Source organism: Microtus oregoni, unplaced genomic scaffold (assembly GCF_018167655.1).
Source record: "Microtus oregoni isolate MIOR12 unplaced genomic scaffold, Mior012 000004F_ref0000308, whole genome shotgun sequence".
In the NCBI taxonomy this organism is placed as follows: Eukaryota; Metazoa; Chordata; class Mammalia; order Rodentia; family Cricetidae; genus Microtus; species Microtus oregoni.
The window spans coordinates 45636646-45654786 of record NW_024543063.1 but is presented as its reverse complement, the minus strand read 5'-3'; the positions used below and the strand labels follow the sequence as shown (position 1 = coordinate 45654786).

General features: G+C 51.3%; 1 protein-coding gene across 3 annotated transcripts in view; it reads left to right on the top strand.

Annotated features, from left to right (window-relative positions):
* Positions 1-17884, top strand: part of Bcar1 (BCAR1 scaffold protein, Cas family member) — a 38565-nt gene extending 20681 nt beyond the window's left edge. For all 3 annotated transcript variants that reach the window (XM_041649936.1, XM_041649938.1, XM_041649937.1), the window contains exons 2-7: positions 3699-4331; positions 10487-10648; positions 10832-10948; positions 11939-13033; positions 13676-13765; positions 14822-17884. In XM_041649936.1, coding sequence (XP_041505870.1) covers positions 3699-4331; positions 10487-10648; positions 10832-10948; positions 11939-13033; positions 13676-13765; positions 14822-15334 — 2610 coding nt within the window. In that variant the 3' untranslated portion in view covers positions 15335-17884. The remainder of the gene's footprint in view (positions 1-3698; positions 4332-10486; positions 10649-10831; positions 10949-11938; positions 13034-13675; positions 13766-14821) is intronic.
* The last annotated feature ends 257 nt before the right edge of the window (positions 17885-18141 follow it).

The following is an 18141-nucleotide window of genomic DNA, read 5'->3' as shown; positions in this document are numbered from 1 at the left end:
GCTGTGCCCTCCTTAGACTGCTTGCCTGTTCAGCCTTTCCCTGGGGCTTGCTTCTTTTGGTTCCTAGCTTCCTTGCCCCTGTTTTTTCTGGGGATGGATCCTTCAAGCTGTCCTGGAAAAGCAGATGCCAGCTGGTGACTCCTGGGGCATGCTTCATACCTCTAAGTGTCCTCTAAGTGTGGCAGGCCTGAGAGACAAATCAGAGGTAGCCCCCTGGGACTCCTCTCCTCAGAGCCTGGGATCCCACTCTGGATTTATGTCCCTAGGGGCATGTCCCTTCCTGCCACCTGAATTCCAGCTCTTAATTGATTCCATGAGGAGGTGAGGTCCAGAGGGTGGGAATGTTTTTTGTTGTTTAGTTGATTTAGCTTTGGTTTCCTGAGATAGGGTTTCACTAGCCCAGGCCTCGAACTCCTGATTCTCTGCTTCTTCCTCTCAAGTGGTAGGACTGCATGTGTGTGCCACCACCTGGCCAGAGGATGATGGTGGGTCTAAGTAGGCAGGGCTGCACAGCCAGTAGCCAGAGCCCAGGTCCTATTTCCAAGTCTAGATCTTTCTTGTGACTTATGATGTTCCTCTTAAGACTTCTAGGTCTGCAGTCACCCAGAACTGATGTTCAGTTGAAGGTCAGAAGGGTGCATCTGACCTTCTTGAGTGCCCAGTGGGGTCTCAATCAGCCTCTGCCACCAGCCCTGCTGAGGCACGCAGTCTTCTGCTTCTTCTGTTCAAAAGATGTCCCAGCCACACCTAGCCCAGACTCCTCCCTGGCTCCTGGGCAAGGAGGCAGTGACAGAACTGCTTAAAGTATAGTGACTGTCTTGAAGCCACCCCAGTGGGCGGTGGCGGCGGCGGCTTCTTCTTCTTCTTCTTCTTCTTCTTCTTCTTCTTCTTCTTCTCCTCCTCCTCCTCCTCCTCCTCCTCCTCCTCCTCCTCCTCCTCCTCCTCCTCCTCCTCCGATTTATTTATTATGTATACAGTGTGCCAAAAGAGGGCACTAGATTTCATCAAGGGTGCTTGTGAGCCACCATGTGGTTGCTGGGAATTGAACTCAGGACCTTTGCCCTCTCTCCAGTGCCCCCTACCACCACAGTGTTCTTGTGCCTTCTTCTCTTTTTCCTGTACTGTTACCCTGCTGGGAGTCACATGGCTCCAGCACAGGCTTCTTGGCTTCTGGGCCTCATGATTCCTGTTCTGGGAGTGTCTGTGATATAGAAGGACATAGTAGTACTCATTTCTTGTAGTAGCTGGAGCAGTAAAAGTGGGAAATGCTGCTCTCTCCCTTTGCTTAATGCTCCTGTTTTCCCTGTTGCTTCTCCCTCAAGCCCCAGAAGCACCCACATTAGTAATATGCCTAGCATATTAGATACCTTCTAATTAAGAGACATTAGGTAATATCCCTGAATAATTGTCTTTGACATATGGTGGGTATTGTTTTGTAGGTGCTTATAGCTTTAAAGTTTGAACATCAGCACATTTGTTTCTTACTCTAACTCAGGAGGGCAGGGCTGGCTCACCTCACCTTTACCTTCTCATTGCTCCATGGTCAATATAGGTAGGCCCCATGGGTCATAGGCAAGCACCCTGGTGCTGAATACTCCTAAGATCAGTAAAGCCTGCGAATACTTCTGCCCACACCACTTCCTTAAATACCAGGACACCTGAAGGACCGTGTGACATGATCCCTCTGTGTTTCTTTCTACTATAACTCTGAGCATTCATCAGCAGGTCTTGACCATTTGATTTCCTTTGGGTGACCTTTTTATATGTTGTAGGCTTTCTATTCTTGTCCCCCTTTTTTGGGGGGTGGATGGGAGGTTCCCCAGATAGGGTTTCTCTGTGTAACACTGACCGTCCTGGATCTTTCTCTGTAGACCAGACTGGCCTTACCCAGAGATTCATCAGCCTCTGCCTACCCAGTGCACCACCACTGCCCAGTGTCCTGTCCTTTTTGATTGTATGAACTCCAGATTCCTATTAACTTTACTTGTCCTAGCATGAGACCTTTTGTATTTGAGTTCTGAGTGGTAGTCTGTAATGCCAAGGCCAGTGTCCATGGCTGCCTTCTTACAGTGAGTTTCCCACCTTCCCCTACCTTAGCCTTTTCCCGTTGTTCCCAGCCTTGTCCTGTCCCATCCCTGTCCTAGAATTGCTCTCATATATGGAAAAGCGTGCCTGTGCCTTTTAGTAGTGACTTGTTTATTTATTGACCTCTATGCCTCCATTTTATTGTAAAAGAATTCCTTTTTTTAAAAACAAGCCCTATGACACTTTGATCATGATGAATTATGATGATGCAGTTAAATTATATGGAGTTCATGTTCGCGTTATTTTCCCCTCGGTCTGTGAGGTGCATTTCAAGACCCCCAAAGAACGCCCCAATTAGTATTAAACCCTCTGTGTACTCTATTTTCCAATACATATTTATCTACACTAAGTTTTTTGTTTTTATTTTTATTTATTTATTTTTTCCTGAGATAGGGTCTCACCATGTATCCCTAGTTGTCCTGGCACTCACTCTGTAGACCAGGTTGGCCTCAGACTCACAGAGATCCACCTGCCTCTGCCTCCCGAGTGCTGGGATTAAAGGCGTGCGCCACCACCGCCCAGCCAGTTTATTTCTGGAATTTTTCATTTAATATTTTTGGGCCATGGTTGACCATAGGTAAGTAACTAAAACCACAGAAAGTGAAACCATGGGTGATGGGCAGGCTGCGGTACTAAGAAAGAGTGGGCAAATGAACACTGGACAGGGTTAAGGTCATCCCACCAGGAACTTGGCACGTTTCTCCTTCTGCTCAACTTTTACTTGAGTAAAAGCATTTTGTCCTCTCCAGCCTTGTACAAGGTGTGTGTGGAGAGTTCGCAGAGATTTCTCTTCTGTCTTTGCTGTGCCATTTTCATCAGTTGATGATTCTTCTTGGAACACCTTTTCAAAGATGATCATGGGGTCTGCGGAGGATGGCCGTTTCCTCCCCATCACGTGCACCATCCTCCCTCACCCCATCATCCTCTCCGTCTTGGAGAGTTGCAGTGCCCCTGGACACAAAACCCAAGGATCTGAACCTTAGAGCTAAAGTGGGGAGATGTCTTACTTTCTTCTCAGCTTAAGGGCAGTTCTTAAGTTTCTCTGCTAATTACTGACTCCCCCCCCCCCCCCAGTGTTTTTATCTTAAGAAACTGTGCACATGACTTCAGGAACTTTTAAAAGATTTTATTATTTTTGATTATATGTGTGGTATGTCTGTGTCTGCATACATGTACAAGTGAGTACAGGTACCTGCAGAATCTAGAAGAGAGCTTTGGATCCCTGAATCTGGGTTGTGAGCCACCCAGTATCAGTGCTGGAAACCAGTTCCAGCTCCTCTGCAGTAGCAGGAAACTCCCTTTAACTGCTAAGCCATCTTTCCAGACCCAGGAATGGTTTTTAATCACATACTGGGAGCCATCTCTGAAGTGTTGGTGGCAGCTGATAGCAGCTGCTGCCGTTGAGGATCTGAGGGGCCCTAGCTTAGCTAAAGATACCCTGTGGTCAGCTCTGCTTTGCTGCTGGGAGGCCGATAGAGACGGTGAGGGTAAGGCCCCTGTTGTTTCTCTTTGAAAGTTAAAGCTGGGTGCTTACTGATTCTGTAATGGTGGGAGCTGGGTGAGGCCTGTGCCTATCCTCCTGTCTCATGTCCACCTATGTCTTCTCTCCCCAGAATGTGCTGGCCAAGGCCCTCTATGACAACGTAGCTGAATCCCCGGATGAGCTCTCCTTCCGAAAGGGTGACATCATGACGGTGCTGGAGCGGGACACACAGGGCCTGGATGGCTGGTGGCTCTGCTCACTGCATGGACGCCAGGGCATTGTCCCTGGTAACCGCCTCAAGATCCTGGTCGGCATGTATGACAAGAAGCCAGCAGGGCCTGGACCAGGCCCACCTGCCACTCCACCCCAGCCGCAGCCCAACCTCCCTCAGGGTGTCCATACCCCAGTACCCCCAGCTTCCCAGTACAGTCCCATGCTCCCCACTGCATACCAGCCCCAGCCTGACAGTGTGTACCTGGTACCCACTCCCAGCAAGACTCAGCAAAGTCTCTACCAAGCCCCTGGGCCCAACCCACAGTTCCAGTCACCCCCAGCCAAACAGACATCCACATTCTCAAAGCAGACACCTCACCACTCATTTCCCAGCCCAGCCACAGACCTTTACCAGGTGCCTCCAGGGCCTGGAAGTCCAGCCCAGGACATCTACCAGGTGCCACCTTCTGCTGGCATAGGGCATGATATCTACCAAGTCCCTCCATCTATGGACAACCGCAGCTGGGAGGGAACGAAGCCCCCGGCAAAGGTAAGGCCAATTTGACACAGCTGTGAAGCCCCATTGGGTTAGCCTAGGCCCTGGTTTCTGGGCCTAGTAGGGCCTGGTCACCACAGAGTACCCACACTCCATTGTCATTGTGTTTGGTGTGAAGTCAAGGAGGGAGGTAACTGGATCAATGTATACATTTACTTATCTGAATAAGGGACATTGAGCTGGCCATGAAGGATGAGGAAGTCTACAGTAGGCTGCCCTGAAATGGAGAATGTTAACCACAGGTTACAGCCTGTGCAGGTCTAGAGGTGTGGAGAAGTGCCCCGTGTTCCAAGTGAGCAGTAGGCCAGGGACAGTCTTGGGGCCTGATACTCAGGCTGACCCTGCCCAGCTCGTGTCAGTGTATTCTGGCCCAGGTAGAAGGTACAGCAGAGCATAAAGCCTGTGGGCCAGGACAGTGAGGTTGTGGGACTTAGGGTGACAACACAGGGACAATGAGAAGAGCTGCATGTTTCCTCTTAGAAGTTGCATCTAGAGGCCAACACGCCAGGACTGACGTGGGTCTACTTGAGATCCAGCCATTGGGTCTGCGCTTTGGCCAACAGGAAGACAGGGAGGGGACAATAGAGACAACACATTTCCTCGGGAGCTTTCTTGGAGGTTACTTATGTTGATTGTTGACCTTTGCCCACCCAGCTGCCTGGGAGGCCAGGCTGTGGGCCTTATCAGGTATCTGAGTGTGGCCCTTAACGGGATTTCCCTAGGGAAGAAGGAACTGAGCTCCTGAAGAACTCTTCAGTCCACTGGCACCTGTGGCCTTCTGGGCCCCTGTGGGTACGGAAGCTGCCTGTGCTCAGTCCTTCACGAGTCATTCTCTTGGTTGAGACCTAGCACCTTTAGTTGTCCTTGGCTCCACAGACATTCCATCTCTAGGATGTGTCTGGGCCCTCAGTTCCTCCATACTGCCTTCTGGCCCCTGCCCATGAAATAGGCAGGGCTGAAGGAGGAGAAGCCCCCTGGCTTCACACTAAATCAGGAGCCACTTTTCCTTGCATTCATTTTAGCCTGTTTTTCTATGCCAAAGTCCTTTAAGAACTGGGAAATGGAACCAAATTTAGTGGTGCACACCTTTAATCACACCCTGCAGGAGGGGGGGTGCCTGAGTTTGAGGCTAGCCTGGTCTATACAGTGAGTTCCAGGATCGCCAGAGAGCTACATAATGAGACCCTGTCTTGAAAAACAAAACAAAGCAACAACAACAACAAAACTAGGGAATGGAATTTGTTGAAGATAGAGTTTCCATGACCAGCACCCCGCATCTTCCTCATGCCTTCATCTACCATGCACTAGAAGTCCATAATAGCTAGGCAGGGGCACCAGAGGCCCTGGTGGAAACAGCCAACTGTGGTGGGCACAGCAGCATTTAAGAGAACAGCATAAACCAGGTGGTGGGGGCGGCGGCGCACGCCTTTAATCCCAGCACTCAGGAGGCGGAGGCAGACGGATCTCTGAGTTCCAGGCCAGCCTGGTCTACAGATTGAATTCTAGGATAGCCAGGGATACACAGAGAAACCCTGTCTTGAAAAAAACCAAGAAAGAGAGAGATAACACGAACAGCATAAGCCCAGCTAAGTCAGTTTCACAGTCAGTCTGATCATGTCTGGTCGAGCACCATTTATGCCTGGAGAGACATTGGCCAGGTTCATGCTCAGCCGTGGCACTGAGCCTTTGTCTTCAAAGCTCCCTAGTGCCAAGAACCTAATTGGTGCCACCTAGAAAGCAGGTAATGTCACCCCACCACTGCCCACAGAGAAGCTTGGCATTCAGGATGCCTGACCAGGAGTTGCATAAGATGAGATTTCATGAACATTGGCCCACAGTTTGACCACCAGGGATCCCTGAGTCACCGGACTCCACTTCTTGCACTACCTGCATCTTTTAGTCAGATAATGGAAGCCTACCATTAAGGCCTTGCCACCAGCTTGTATGTGGGTGGGTGCGTCGTGGGTGGCTATCCTGTGGAGAGATGGCAATAGTACCTGTTTAGAGAGCCTTGAAACAGGCCAAGGTCCATCCCCTCCACATGCACTTAGAACACATACAAATGTACATGCACACAAGTCATACTTGCCCCTTAGTCAGTTCTTCATCTCTTGTCTTGGGACAACTGTTCACCTAGGCTGGAGGAGGAAGCCCAAAGGGGCTAACCAATGGGCCTTCCCTCACTCACCTAGAGCCTCACTGCTCTGTCCTTTTCTGCCCACCCAGCCTTTGGTGGAGCTGTCCAGTGTTCCCAATTCTCTGACCTAACTGATAGCCTAGGAAGAGAAGCCCTGTGCCCATTCCTAAGAGGCTTTGTCATTCCTGAGCTGGGCGGTCATTGCCTCTGCTTATATATTTTTTTTAAAATATTTATTTCTTTATTATGTATATAATATTCTGTCTGTGTATATTCCTGCAGGCCAGAAGAGGGCACCAGACCTCGTTACAGATGGTTGTGAGCCACCATGTGGTTGCTGGGAATTGAACTCAGGACCTTTGGAAGAGCAGGCAATGCTCTTAACCTCTGAGCCATCTCTCCAGCCCCTCTGCTTATATTTTTAACATGAAAGAAATGCTTGTTTGCCATAGAAAATGCATAATGTATGAGAAAGTCTAGAGATCCCTCAGTCAAGGGATAATCCCTAAGAAATGTTGGTGTATTTTGTCTAGTGTCTTCTCTATTTGTCTTTTACAGATCTGTATATGTACTTTTCTTTTTTTTAAAGGCAAACTTAGTCTGTCTTCAGGTTGACTTGGATCTCGTTGTATCCTATATCCTCCACTGGCCTTGGACCCACAACCCTCCTGCTTCAGCCTCTTATGTCTGTGATTATATGCTTGTTATTTTTGCATTTCAAAGTTGTAAATCCATCACAACATACCAAAAGCATTTTCTTAGTTATTAAATCTTCCAAGACTGATAGGGGTAGCTACCCGAGTTCTGCTGTTGTGTTGTAGCCTCACCTGAAGATTTTTATTTTCTGTCTGTCTGTCTGTCTGTCTGCCTGTTTTTGAGTGAGTGTATGCCATGTGTTTGGGTGCCTATAGAGGCTGGAAGAAAACTGAAGTTGCAGGAATTGTGAGCTGCCTGGTACGGTGCTGGGAACAAACTTGGGTCTTCTGCAAGAGCAGCCAGCACTTTTAACCTCTGAACCAGCTTTCCAGGGCCCCCATTCCCACACTTTTAAAATATATTTTTTAGTTTATATGTCTGTCTGTGTATACCATGTGATTTGATTTTATTACAAAGAACATGGTGGGAAACTCCTAGGGTGCACATTTGTGCCTACTTTCCAGGTCTTGCTTTCAGAGGCCTCTGGGACTCCTCCTGTGGTGTCTGTCCTTATTGCAGGACTGAGGAGGTAGTGCCATAGTTTGTGGTATCTGTGGGAGTAAGTGATAAGGATGGGGCCAGCAGAGTGTAGACCCCTGGAACATGGCTATCTGCTGTGTGGCTGGAGAAAGTAAGGTCAAGAGTATCCAGGGTCCTCTGGTTAGGCATGGACGCAGAGATTGTAAACATGCAGGTAGGACCCCAGCAGGGAAGGCATTTGTCTGTGCAAGGCCAGCAAGGCCACCTTTTTTTTTTTTTCTGTAGCTTTGGTGCCTGTCCTGCTGGAACTAGCTCTTGTAGACCAGGCTGGCCTTGAACTCACAGAGATCCGCCTGGCAAGGCCACTTTTGAAGGGAAATTCCTGGGTCAGGAATTACAGCTTGCCAGGGGTGGGGAACTCATGTGAGCTAAGTCGTATTTGTCTGGGAAGCAGCACTCCTGGGCCAGCAAAAGGGGATGGTGTGCTCAGTAAAGTAGGCACCTGTCTGGCCCCATGGTATTCCTGTGGTCCTCCATTCCAAAAAAGGAAAACAACTTCTCTATGGGAGGAGGGCTAAATTGTGAGCATCCAAACCAGCAGCTGGCCTAGGCTGGTGGGATGTTGTCCATTTTGCAGGGGGGAAGATCAGCAGCCAAACTGTCTGGAGAGGTGGGGCCCCAACAGAATGAACAGCCAAGAGAGACTCCTCTTGTCTTTGTTCCTCCTACTTGACTCCTGCTGCTTGGATTCCTGCCTTGGTCCCTGTAGAGCCAGAGCCACTGCAGAGGTTTCATCCCCATCTAGGACTGGGGTGTGCTTCTGGGATCAGTCTCCCTTTTCCTTGAAACCTGTGCTGAGATATGGGACAGAGAGAAAACAACAGCCCTCTGCAGCCCAGCCTGGATGTGTGTCTGTCCCTCCCTCTCCCTCCAGGGCCTGCTAATGGGGCATCAGGTGCAGAGCAGTTAGCTGTGATTAACTGTTCAGCTCTGCAGCTCTGATGAGACTGTTTCCCTAATGAGCTTCTTTTCCCTGCTTTCTCTATTATGTTTTCCTAACAGAAGAACATTCGCTAGCCAATATGGCTGCTTACTGTCAACCTGACTCAGGTGTAGGAATAGGAATTGTCCTACCCTTAATCCTTACAGCTCTGTCTACATGAGGTCCTGGTGGGTGCTGACAAGGTGGATATGCTCTCTGTACTGAGACCTGGCCTGCCTCTGTCTTTAGGGTGTATTGTCTGCCCCTTTTGGATTTGAATTCCCACCTGGGAGGCCTTGGCCTGGAGAAGCCTCAGGCCTTGCTACAGGCCTGTCTAACCTGCCACATCCTTCCAGCCCCGGTCTGCTGCCATGGGCAGGTTCCAACATCTAAAAATAGCCCTGGAGGAGACTCAAGTCTGGGGCCTGAGCAGGGAGATGAGTGTGAGAGGCAGCTACAACTCCCCCCCCCCCCCCCGGCCCTGTTATTGGTGGGTGGAGACACCCCACAGAGGAGACCTCCACAGCCCCTACAGTGGCACACACCAGCCTGCCAGGCTGACTGCTAGAGGCAGCCCAGAAGCCCAGCTGTATTAAACATCAACTGCTCAAATATCCTGCCTGGGAGGTTGTCAAGTCTGGTCTGCTGGGTGTCCCTATGTCCTGCAGGGGGGTTAGGGGTAATGCTGGTTTGTGCCTGCTGAAGCTTGGGTTTTAGAGTGTTGAGCCTGAAGGAAGCAAGCTATGTGTGTGGAGGCCGTGCCTCAACCCTGTCCCAGACATCCCCTTTGATTAGAAAACAAAAGGCCTTTCTGTGAAGAAGACTGAACAGGGAGCCCCATGGGGGAGGTTACCCTGAGCCTGGCTGGAGAATCTTAGAGGGGAGGCTGTGTGGACACTCCCATCCCTCCAGGCTGTGAGCGGCTGTGAGGGGACAGCATGGCCCTGGGGGTGGTGCACAAGCATCCCAGAGTCTCCCCCGGCCCCGCCTACCCTTGATACAGAGCCATAGCTTTGCTGCTGTGGCCACTGCCGTGAATGCATGGTCAGAGCCCTGGGAAAGAGGGCCGGCTGCCTCTGACCTGTGACTCCCACTAAGGCCTTACCCTTTCAGGTGGGCAAGGCAGCTTATGGGTGAGGTTGAGTGGTTCCAGTTAGAATTCCTTTGCCCTGGAGCTGACCTTACATCCTAGCCCCGTGTGTCTGCTCAAGAGTTAGCTCAGTAGTCAGACCAAGTTACCTAGTCCTACTCAGGGAGGATGCCTGCTGCCTTTCCAGGCTCCATTCTCTGCCTCCAGAGCCTGGAATGATGGGGATCCTACGATCAGGTCTCTCTCTTGCTGAGCAGAACTTTGTGGGGCAGGGGTGCTCAGAGGTGTCCACAGGAACAACACAGGAGACCTAACATGGGGCCTCTGGTCTTGTGGTGCCCAGGACTCCAGTGCAGGCTGGCCCCTTGCTCACTGGCATTGCCTCTGGAGCCAGGCCTTTTACTCTTCCTGTCCCTTCTTGTCATCTGTGTGTAACCATACACACACCCTACTCTGGAATCGACTGGGTCATTCAGCTGTCTTTTTTCTTCTTTTTTTTTTGGTTTTTCGAGTCAGCTGTCTTTTTTTCAAGGCCCAGAACCAGACAGCTCTAAACAAAACCTCTAGGGGTCTGGTAATTCTCTCCCAAGCATTGTATTTCACTCCCAAAGGGGGTACATAGAGAATGAGAAGCAATGGTTCCAAGCCCACCCTTACAGAGCCCCATCGCTACCTTTGTGTGTCTTGCCTGTCTCTCAGGGTAGTCTCCTGTGGACCTGAGGGTGGATCAGGGGCCAGTGGTATAATCAGCTGTTTGTTCCTAGGTGGTGGTACCTACTCGAGTGGGACAGGGCTACGTATATGAGGCTTCCCAGACAGAGCAGGACGAGTATGACACCCCACGCCACCTGCTAGCTCCAGGTCCTCAGGACATCTATGATGTGCCTCCTGTTCGAGGACTGCTTCCCAGCCAGTATGGCCAGGAGGTAAGTGCTGGGGATCAGAGGCATGGGAGAGACAGGACCTGAGCCTTGCTGTGGGTACTGCATTTTCTCAGCCAACTAGGGTAGCCCAAGTGCTCAAGGTAGGTTTCTGGGGACTTGCACTCTTCCCATTAAACCAGATATCCCTGACAGTTGTATCATTGCACCTTCTTTTGTGCCCTCCAGGTATATGACACACCTCCCATGGCAGTAAAGGGCCCCAATGGCAGAGACCCATTGTTGGATGTGTATGATGTGCCTCCGAGTGTGGAGAAAAGCCTGCCACCATCCAGTCATCATTCGGTAAGGAGTCCGCAGATGCTGGGGTCTTGGAGGCTTCTAAAGGTGTTGAAAGGCATGGACGAGTGTGTGCATTAGGTTTGGGACTTCTCTCTGCAGACCCTGGCTCTGTCATTACTTGCTCTGGGGACAGATATAGAAACTGAATGCCCAGGCTGTAGAGATGGTTCTGAGGTTAAGGCATTGGCTCTTCTTCCTGAGGACCCAGGGTCCATTCTTAGCATCCGTACAGTGTTTGGCAGTCCCAGGTGACTCAGCATCTCTTTCTGACCTCTTGGCACAAAGCATGCATGTGGTGCACAGACATTTATGCAGACAAAATACCCATACACATAAAAAAAGTAAATAAATTAATTTTAAAAAGAAACTAAATGCCCTTCTGAGCCTCAGAAAATGGCCCATTGCCAGGTCCTCTCATTATGCATGCTCTGAGATGTATCAGCAAGGAGACCACAAAATCCCTCTTCTAAACAGGACTCTGAGCTTGGCTTGTTTTTTGCCAGCTTTTCTTATGCTATCCTGACCACCTTTTGCCTCTGGGCTTTTATCTTTCTCTATTTCTGTATACCTTTCCTTACTTCTTCTCTGTGGTTTGCTGTGTAGCTAGGTGGCTGGCCCCTGATGACCTCCCCTGCCTTGTTTCTCCTTCTACTTATACTTTGTCTGCCAGCCACGCCTGTCCTTTCTCCGTCTCGTTATTGGCTGTCATCTCTTTATTAGGACCATCAGGTGTTTTAGACAGGCACAGTAACACAGCTTCACAGAGTTAAACTAAAGTCACACACCTGAAAAATATATTGCTCAACAGTTCCCCATCCTATAGATGACTAGCCAGGCACAGAGAATGAGTCAGCTAGCCCCGGGGCTAGGCTCTTGGCATAGTCATCACAGTTGAGAATCATGCTGGGTGTGTACACCAGCTGGGTCCTGCCTTGAGCTCCAGGATGGGTCAGATAATCCAGACAAAAGCTTTAACCACCACTTATACCCTAGGTGTATGATGTTCCTCCTTCCGTGAGCAAGGATGTGCCCGATGGGCCACTGCGAGAGGAGACATACGATGTACCTCCTGCCTTCGCCAAGCCCAAGCCCTTTGACCCAACTCGGCACCCGCTGATCCTCGCTGCACCTCCTCCAGACTCCCCACCAGCTGAGGATGTGTATGATGTGCCACCCCCTGCTCCTGACCTCTATGATGTGCCGCCTGGTTTGAGGCGGCCTGGCCCTGGAACATTATACGATGTACCTCGTGAGCGGGTGCTCCCTTCTGAGGTGGCTGATGGGAGTGTAATTGATGATGGGGTGTATGCTGTGCCCCCACCAACGGAACGAGAGGCCCCAGCAGATGGCAAGCGTCTGTCGGCCTCTAGCACAGGCAGCACACGCAGCAGCCAATCGGCATCTTCCTTGGAGGTAATGGTGCCAGGCCGAGAGCCCCTGGAGCTGGAGGTTGCTGTGGAGTCCCTGGCTCGCCTGCAGCAAGGTGTGAGCACCACCGTAGCCCACCTTCTGGACCTGGTGGGCAGTGCCAATGGGCCTGGGGGCTGGCGTAGCACCTCTGAGCCTCAGGAACCTCCCGTGCAGGACCTGAAAGCCGCAGTGGCTGCAGTTCATGGGGCAGTACATGAGCTCCTGGAATTTGCCCGCAGTGCTGTAAGCAATGCCACTCACACTTCTGACCGCACCTTGCATGCCAAGCTTAGCCGGCAGCTACAGAAGATGGAGGATGTGTACCAGACGCTGGTGGTCCATGGTCAGGTGCTTGACAGTGGCCGGGGAAGCCCAGGATTCACCCTTGAAGACCTGGACCGCCTGGTGGCCTGCTCACGGGCCGTGCCCGAGGATGCCAAGCAGCTAGCCTCCTTTTTGCATGGCAATGCCTCGCTGCTCTTCAGACGGACCAAAGCCCCTGGCCCAGGGCCTGAGGGAGGCAGCTCCCTGCACCCCAACCCCACTGATAAAGCCAGCAGCATCCAGTCACGCCCTCTTCCTTCACCCCCTAAGTTCACCTCCCAGGACTCTCCAGATGGGCAGTATGAGAACAGTGAAGGGGGCTGGATGGAGGATTATGACTATGTCCACCTGCAGGTGGGTGCTCACCCTGCTCAGGCCCAAGACTCTGACCCTGCCACTGTTGTTGCAGGGACCCTGATGTCCCCCTTGCCCTCTCATCCCACACAGATCTTGTGGTCAAAGGAGATTCAGGTTCCAAGAATGGTTGCTGGTGTTTCCTAGTGTCCTCCCTGTATTTTGTCCTATTAGATTGATTGATGGTCAACTTCACTGTGTCCTTGGGGCTTGGAGATGGGCTTCCCTAGTGGGCATGGATATGGCTCCATTCTTTGTAGAGACGATCTGGGGAGGCAGATGCTGGTGGCAGAGGACTTAGGACAAGGGGATGGGGAGATGGGAGGGGAGTGAGTCTATTTCATTTGGATTTCATTCTTGGCATGAGAGCCATTACAAGAGGGCCATGGCCATGTGGAGTGAATGCCCCCTCTGCAAGGCTCCCCTCTGGGCCAAGCCCCCTCTGATAGGGGCCTGGTGTTTTGTTTTGTTTTGGATTTTTTCGAGACAGGGTTTCTCTGTAGCTTTTAAGGAGCTATGTCTTCCTGGGCCTGGTGTACCTACACTGCCACCTGGTGGTTCCCAGGCCCTTGCACCCATGGGAGCTGCTGGTGCTTCTGTCCCAGAAGACACTTCTCAGTCCATGTCTTGTCTTTTCCTCAGGGGAAGGAGGAGTTTGAGAAGACCCAGAAGGAGCTGCTAGAAAAGGGCAACATAATGCGGCAGGGAAAAGGCCAGCTGGAGCTGCAGCAGGTGAGGCCCCGGGAGAGTCAGCATCCAGCATGAGGCCAATTCATCTGACAGAGCAGTCTTGCTGTGCTGCCCAGCCTTGTCTTGAGCTCTGCCTCAGCTCAGCTGATTTCCCAACTGCAGCCTCCTGAGAAGCTGGGACCGCAGCAGTTGTCTGGCATGCTTGAGACATCACAGACATGAAGTGACTGTCAGAGTCACGGGTACATCATAACCAGCCCAGAAGAGTGTAGGATAGAGAGCCTGGCAGCCAGAGGCGTCCCAGAAGGGCTCCACAAGCTGCTCCCTGTGCCTGTCGAGATGAGCAGTCACTGCCTGTCTGCAGCTCTCCTCAGCCTTAAACACTGTCCACAACCCCTTCTCATAGGCCCGGAATGTCATTCTTGAGACTGAATACATTGTATCCAGTTTTCCTTGTAAATAACAGTTCAGCCAGTTTTCGTATTTTAAGTCATTTTTCTGGGTAACAAAGTATATTTGAAAAACACTAAAGTCATTGAATTTTGATTGTGAAGATAATAACATGAAGTAAATATGAAAACTTCTTTCACTATCCCCTCTCAGGGTGTAAAGAAGGAAGCCAGGGGACAGCTTACTCCACCCTGAGCTGGGCTACTCACTGGTTACCTTGATACCAAGTGGGGTTTACAGTTGGCAGTAGATGAGTAGTGTATGTGCTGCGTAGCAAGTGTGTAGCACATAAAAAGTGAAAAGAAATACATACTGGTAATTAAAATAAGCCAGGCATACTCCTGTAATCCTAGCACTCAGGAGGCAGAGGCAGAAGGATCGTAAGTTTGAGACCAGCCAGGATATGTGGCAAAATGCCCCTCCCCAGTAACAGTAGTTAAGATAGAAATACATGTATAGCCAAGGGGTGCTATTGTTTCAAGAAGCTGGTGTACACACTGTCTTTCCTGTGTACTTCCCAGCATGTTCCCCGCCACCCATGCTGTTACTGATGCAGTGGTTTGCTCTCTTGTGAGCAGTGCCCTGAGGGGTACAGATGTTTGCGCATGTCTGTCAGCCGAGAGCCTAACCTTGTCCTGCCTTCCACAGCTGAAACAGTTTGAGCGACTGGAGCAGGAGGTGTCTCGTCCCATAGACCATGACCTGGCCAACTGGACAGCAGCCCAGCCCCTGGTGCCAGGGCGGACAGGGGGCCTGGGGCCGTCGGATCGACAGCTGCTGCTCTTCTACTTGGAGCAGTGCGAGGCCAACCTGACCACACTGACAGATGCAGTGGACGCCTTCTTCACTGCAGTGGCCACCAATCAGCCCCCCAAGATCTTTGTGGCACACAGCAAGTTTGTCATCCTCAGCGCACATAAGCTGGTGTTCATTGGGGACACGCTGTCACGGCAGGCAAAGGCAGCTGATGTGCGGAGCCAGGTGACCCACTACAGCAACCTGCTGTGTGACCTCCTGCGTGGCATTGTGGCCACCACCAAGGCCGCTGCCTTGCAGTATCCATCACCCTCTGCTGCCCAGGACATGGTAGACAGGGTCAAGGAGCTGGGCCACAGCACACAGCAGTTCCGCCGGGTCCTGGGCCAGCTGGCCGCTGCCTGAGAGCAGAGCAGGGTGTGGGGGCTGGGGAGTGGGCAGCCGTGGTCTGACTCTCCAAGCATCTGTCTTAAAAGTGGATATCCTGCAGGTTTGGGGACAGGTAACCCCAGCTCTGCCTTGGGCCTGGTGCCCTCAACTGTCCAGGGATTTGTACATATTTATAACAAGGCAGGATGGAATGCCTCCTCAGAGGAGCTGAGGAGCTGGATGGGAGTGCACTGTGGACTGCTGATCACCAGGCACATGCCCCCCTACCCACAGGGGTCCCCGTGACAGGCAAGTACAGTGTGGTGTGCACCTCTGCACCAAGAAAAAAACCCTAAAGAACTATTTTTCGCTATTGGTTTTTCAAATCATTTGACTAATAGTCTACATTTAATAAAATCTTAAAAATGAGAAGCCGCCTGCAAAGATGCTTGAGACCGCCTCGCTGTGGGGAGGTGGACGTACCCTTGAACCCCCAAAGTGACATGGTGAAGAATATTCTGGGAGGGTTAAAATAATGTTGGGCCCAGGGGCCTGGGGGAAGGCAGGAGGGCTGGGGTAGATAAGGTGGCAGTGTCTTTGTGCCAAGTGGAACGTGTTCTAGACTCAGGGCTTGAGGCCCAGAGCAGTAAGGTACTTGCTGGGTCTTCTGTACCCCAAGGAGAAAGCTCACAAGCAGAGGCACTGCACAGAACAGCCTCACAGAACTCGTCTCGGGCACCCTTGAATTCTTCTTGAATTAAACAAGGACTTGGCCTTCAAGCTAAGAAGACAAAGGCCCAGAACAGGCCTTGTCCCAGGTGGCTGCTCTCTGGACTTTCAGGAGCTTCTGGCCCAGAGAGAAGACAAGAGCATGTGTTTGCACTCTGGTGGTAGTCTCAGCTTTGACCATTGTGAATGTGGGCCTCAGTTTCCCTGTCTCTATATAAAGAAGGGTTAGTACTAGATGATCCGCCACCAAGGAACCCCATTGAGGGCACATAGCGTCCTACGCCATAGTCACCCGGGAGAGCAAAAGTGGAGAGGCAAGGGTAGGTACTTGCTGTTTTTATTTGGATTTTACTTGGATGCGGGGATGGGAGGGGTTCAGCTTCTAGAACCTTCCAAACCTGGACCTAACAGGCCAGAAGACAGTAGGGTGCCGCCTTAGAGCACGATGCCCACTAGGGGCCTATCGGAGTAGCCTGCATAGAGGGTACAGGACTTGTTTCCAAAGCTTGTGTGTGCCTCAACATAGGAGTTGGGGGTGTGGGTGCAGCTTGTATTACTCATTGCTGAGGTCTCAGTTCATTGGTAACTCATCTCTTTTAACATTTTCCCTCTGTGATCAGGGCACACCCAGCACCCCCCTGCCCCCAGCACCCTGAGCAGAGGCTCCCAGGCTTGTTGGCAGCAGCCCAGTCTGCACTGATAAGGACTGAGGTTCAGTAGAGGAAGCCAGCATATCTGGGAGCTGGGGAGTGCCCAAGGTCTCAGCAGGGACCTGAGTGGAGTGGAGAGAACACCCTATCCGTGTTTGTACAGACTCACGTTGGTGATCTCACTCCACAGAACTTGAAGGCAGGTATTGGACACAAAGGGCAGAGCCAGCTGATGCTCCTTGTGTGAGGTCTTGGCCTCAGAGGCAGGGAGGTTTGGGGTCACAGACTCTTACCCTCCCGGCTCACCAAAAACAGCTGTGAGTCCTTAAAAACATCTGTGCAACGGCTGTGTCAGGTTCTGTCCTAGGCAAGGGCTGGCCTCAAGCAGAGCTGTCACTGGTTTGGCCCTCTGGGGTACATGGGTAGATGTCCCTAAGAGGGATAGAGGGGGACCTACCGTCTTCAGTGGTGTTTACTTTCTGGAAGCTCCTGTTAGTGATGTGAGGCAGGATCCATGGTGAGTTGAAGCCTGGACGGCACAACTTCAGATTCTGTAGAACAGAGTCAGGCTTGCTTGTGCTAACAGGAAGGTGTACAGGGACCAGACTCTGGGACCACCCAGCCAGAAGACTCCCAGCTAAGGGCTGGGTGGCGCTGATACACTTCTTTAATCAGAGCGATTTGAATTCAAGGGCAACCTGGTCTACAGAGTGAGATCCAAGTCAGCTAGTGTGTTACACAGAGAAACCCTGTCTCAACAAAACAAAGATTCCCAGCTGAGACCGTAGGACAGCACAGCCCCACCCTTCAAGAGCTAATGACCTGCCCCCAGGGGCCCGCGGGCCATACTGCAGGTTTCCTGTGTGACCGCCACCTGTGCTTCTCTTCAGGGCCCTGTTGTTAGCTGTCTCTATTGGTATTTGATAGGTTTTGTGATTTTTATTTATTTGTAGGGTGGAGAGGTGGGGTAGCCCACGGTGGCCCTAAGCTCCAGCCTCCAGCTTTTGAGTGCTGGGATTACAGGTGCACAGGTTTGAAGCTGTGCACCATGTCCAGATTTTGATGGATGTCTTCTAAGATTGATTTTATGGGACTGGAGAGATGGCTCAGGTTAAGAGCACTGCCTGCTCTTCCAAAGGTTGTGAATTCAAATCCCCAGTTGGTGGCTCACAACCATCTGTAATGAGATCTGGTGCCCTCTTCTGGCCTGCAGGCATACATACAGGCAGAACACTGTATACATTAATAAACCTTTAAAAACAAATTAATTTTTCATTGTGTGTGTGTGTGCGCGCCAGCGTTTGTGTGCTCCTGAGTGCAGATGCCTGAAGAGGCCAGAGACTTAGGAGCTGCAGTCACAGACTGTTGTGAGCCGGGAACTGATCTTGGGCCTCTAGAAGAGCAGCTCTAAACTGCTGAACCATCTCCCTGGTTGGTGGAATTGGCTTTTTGTTTGTTTTGTTT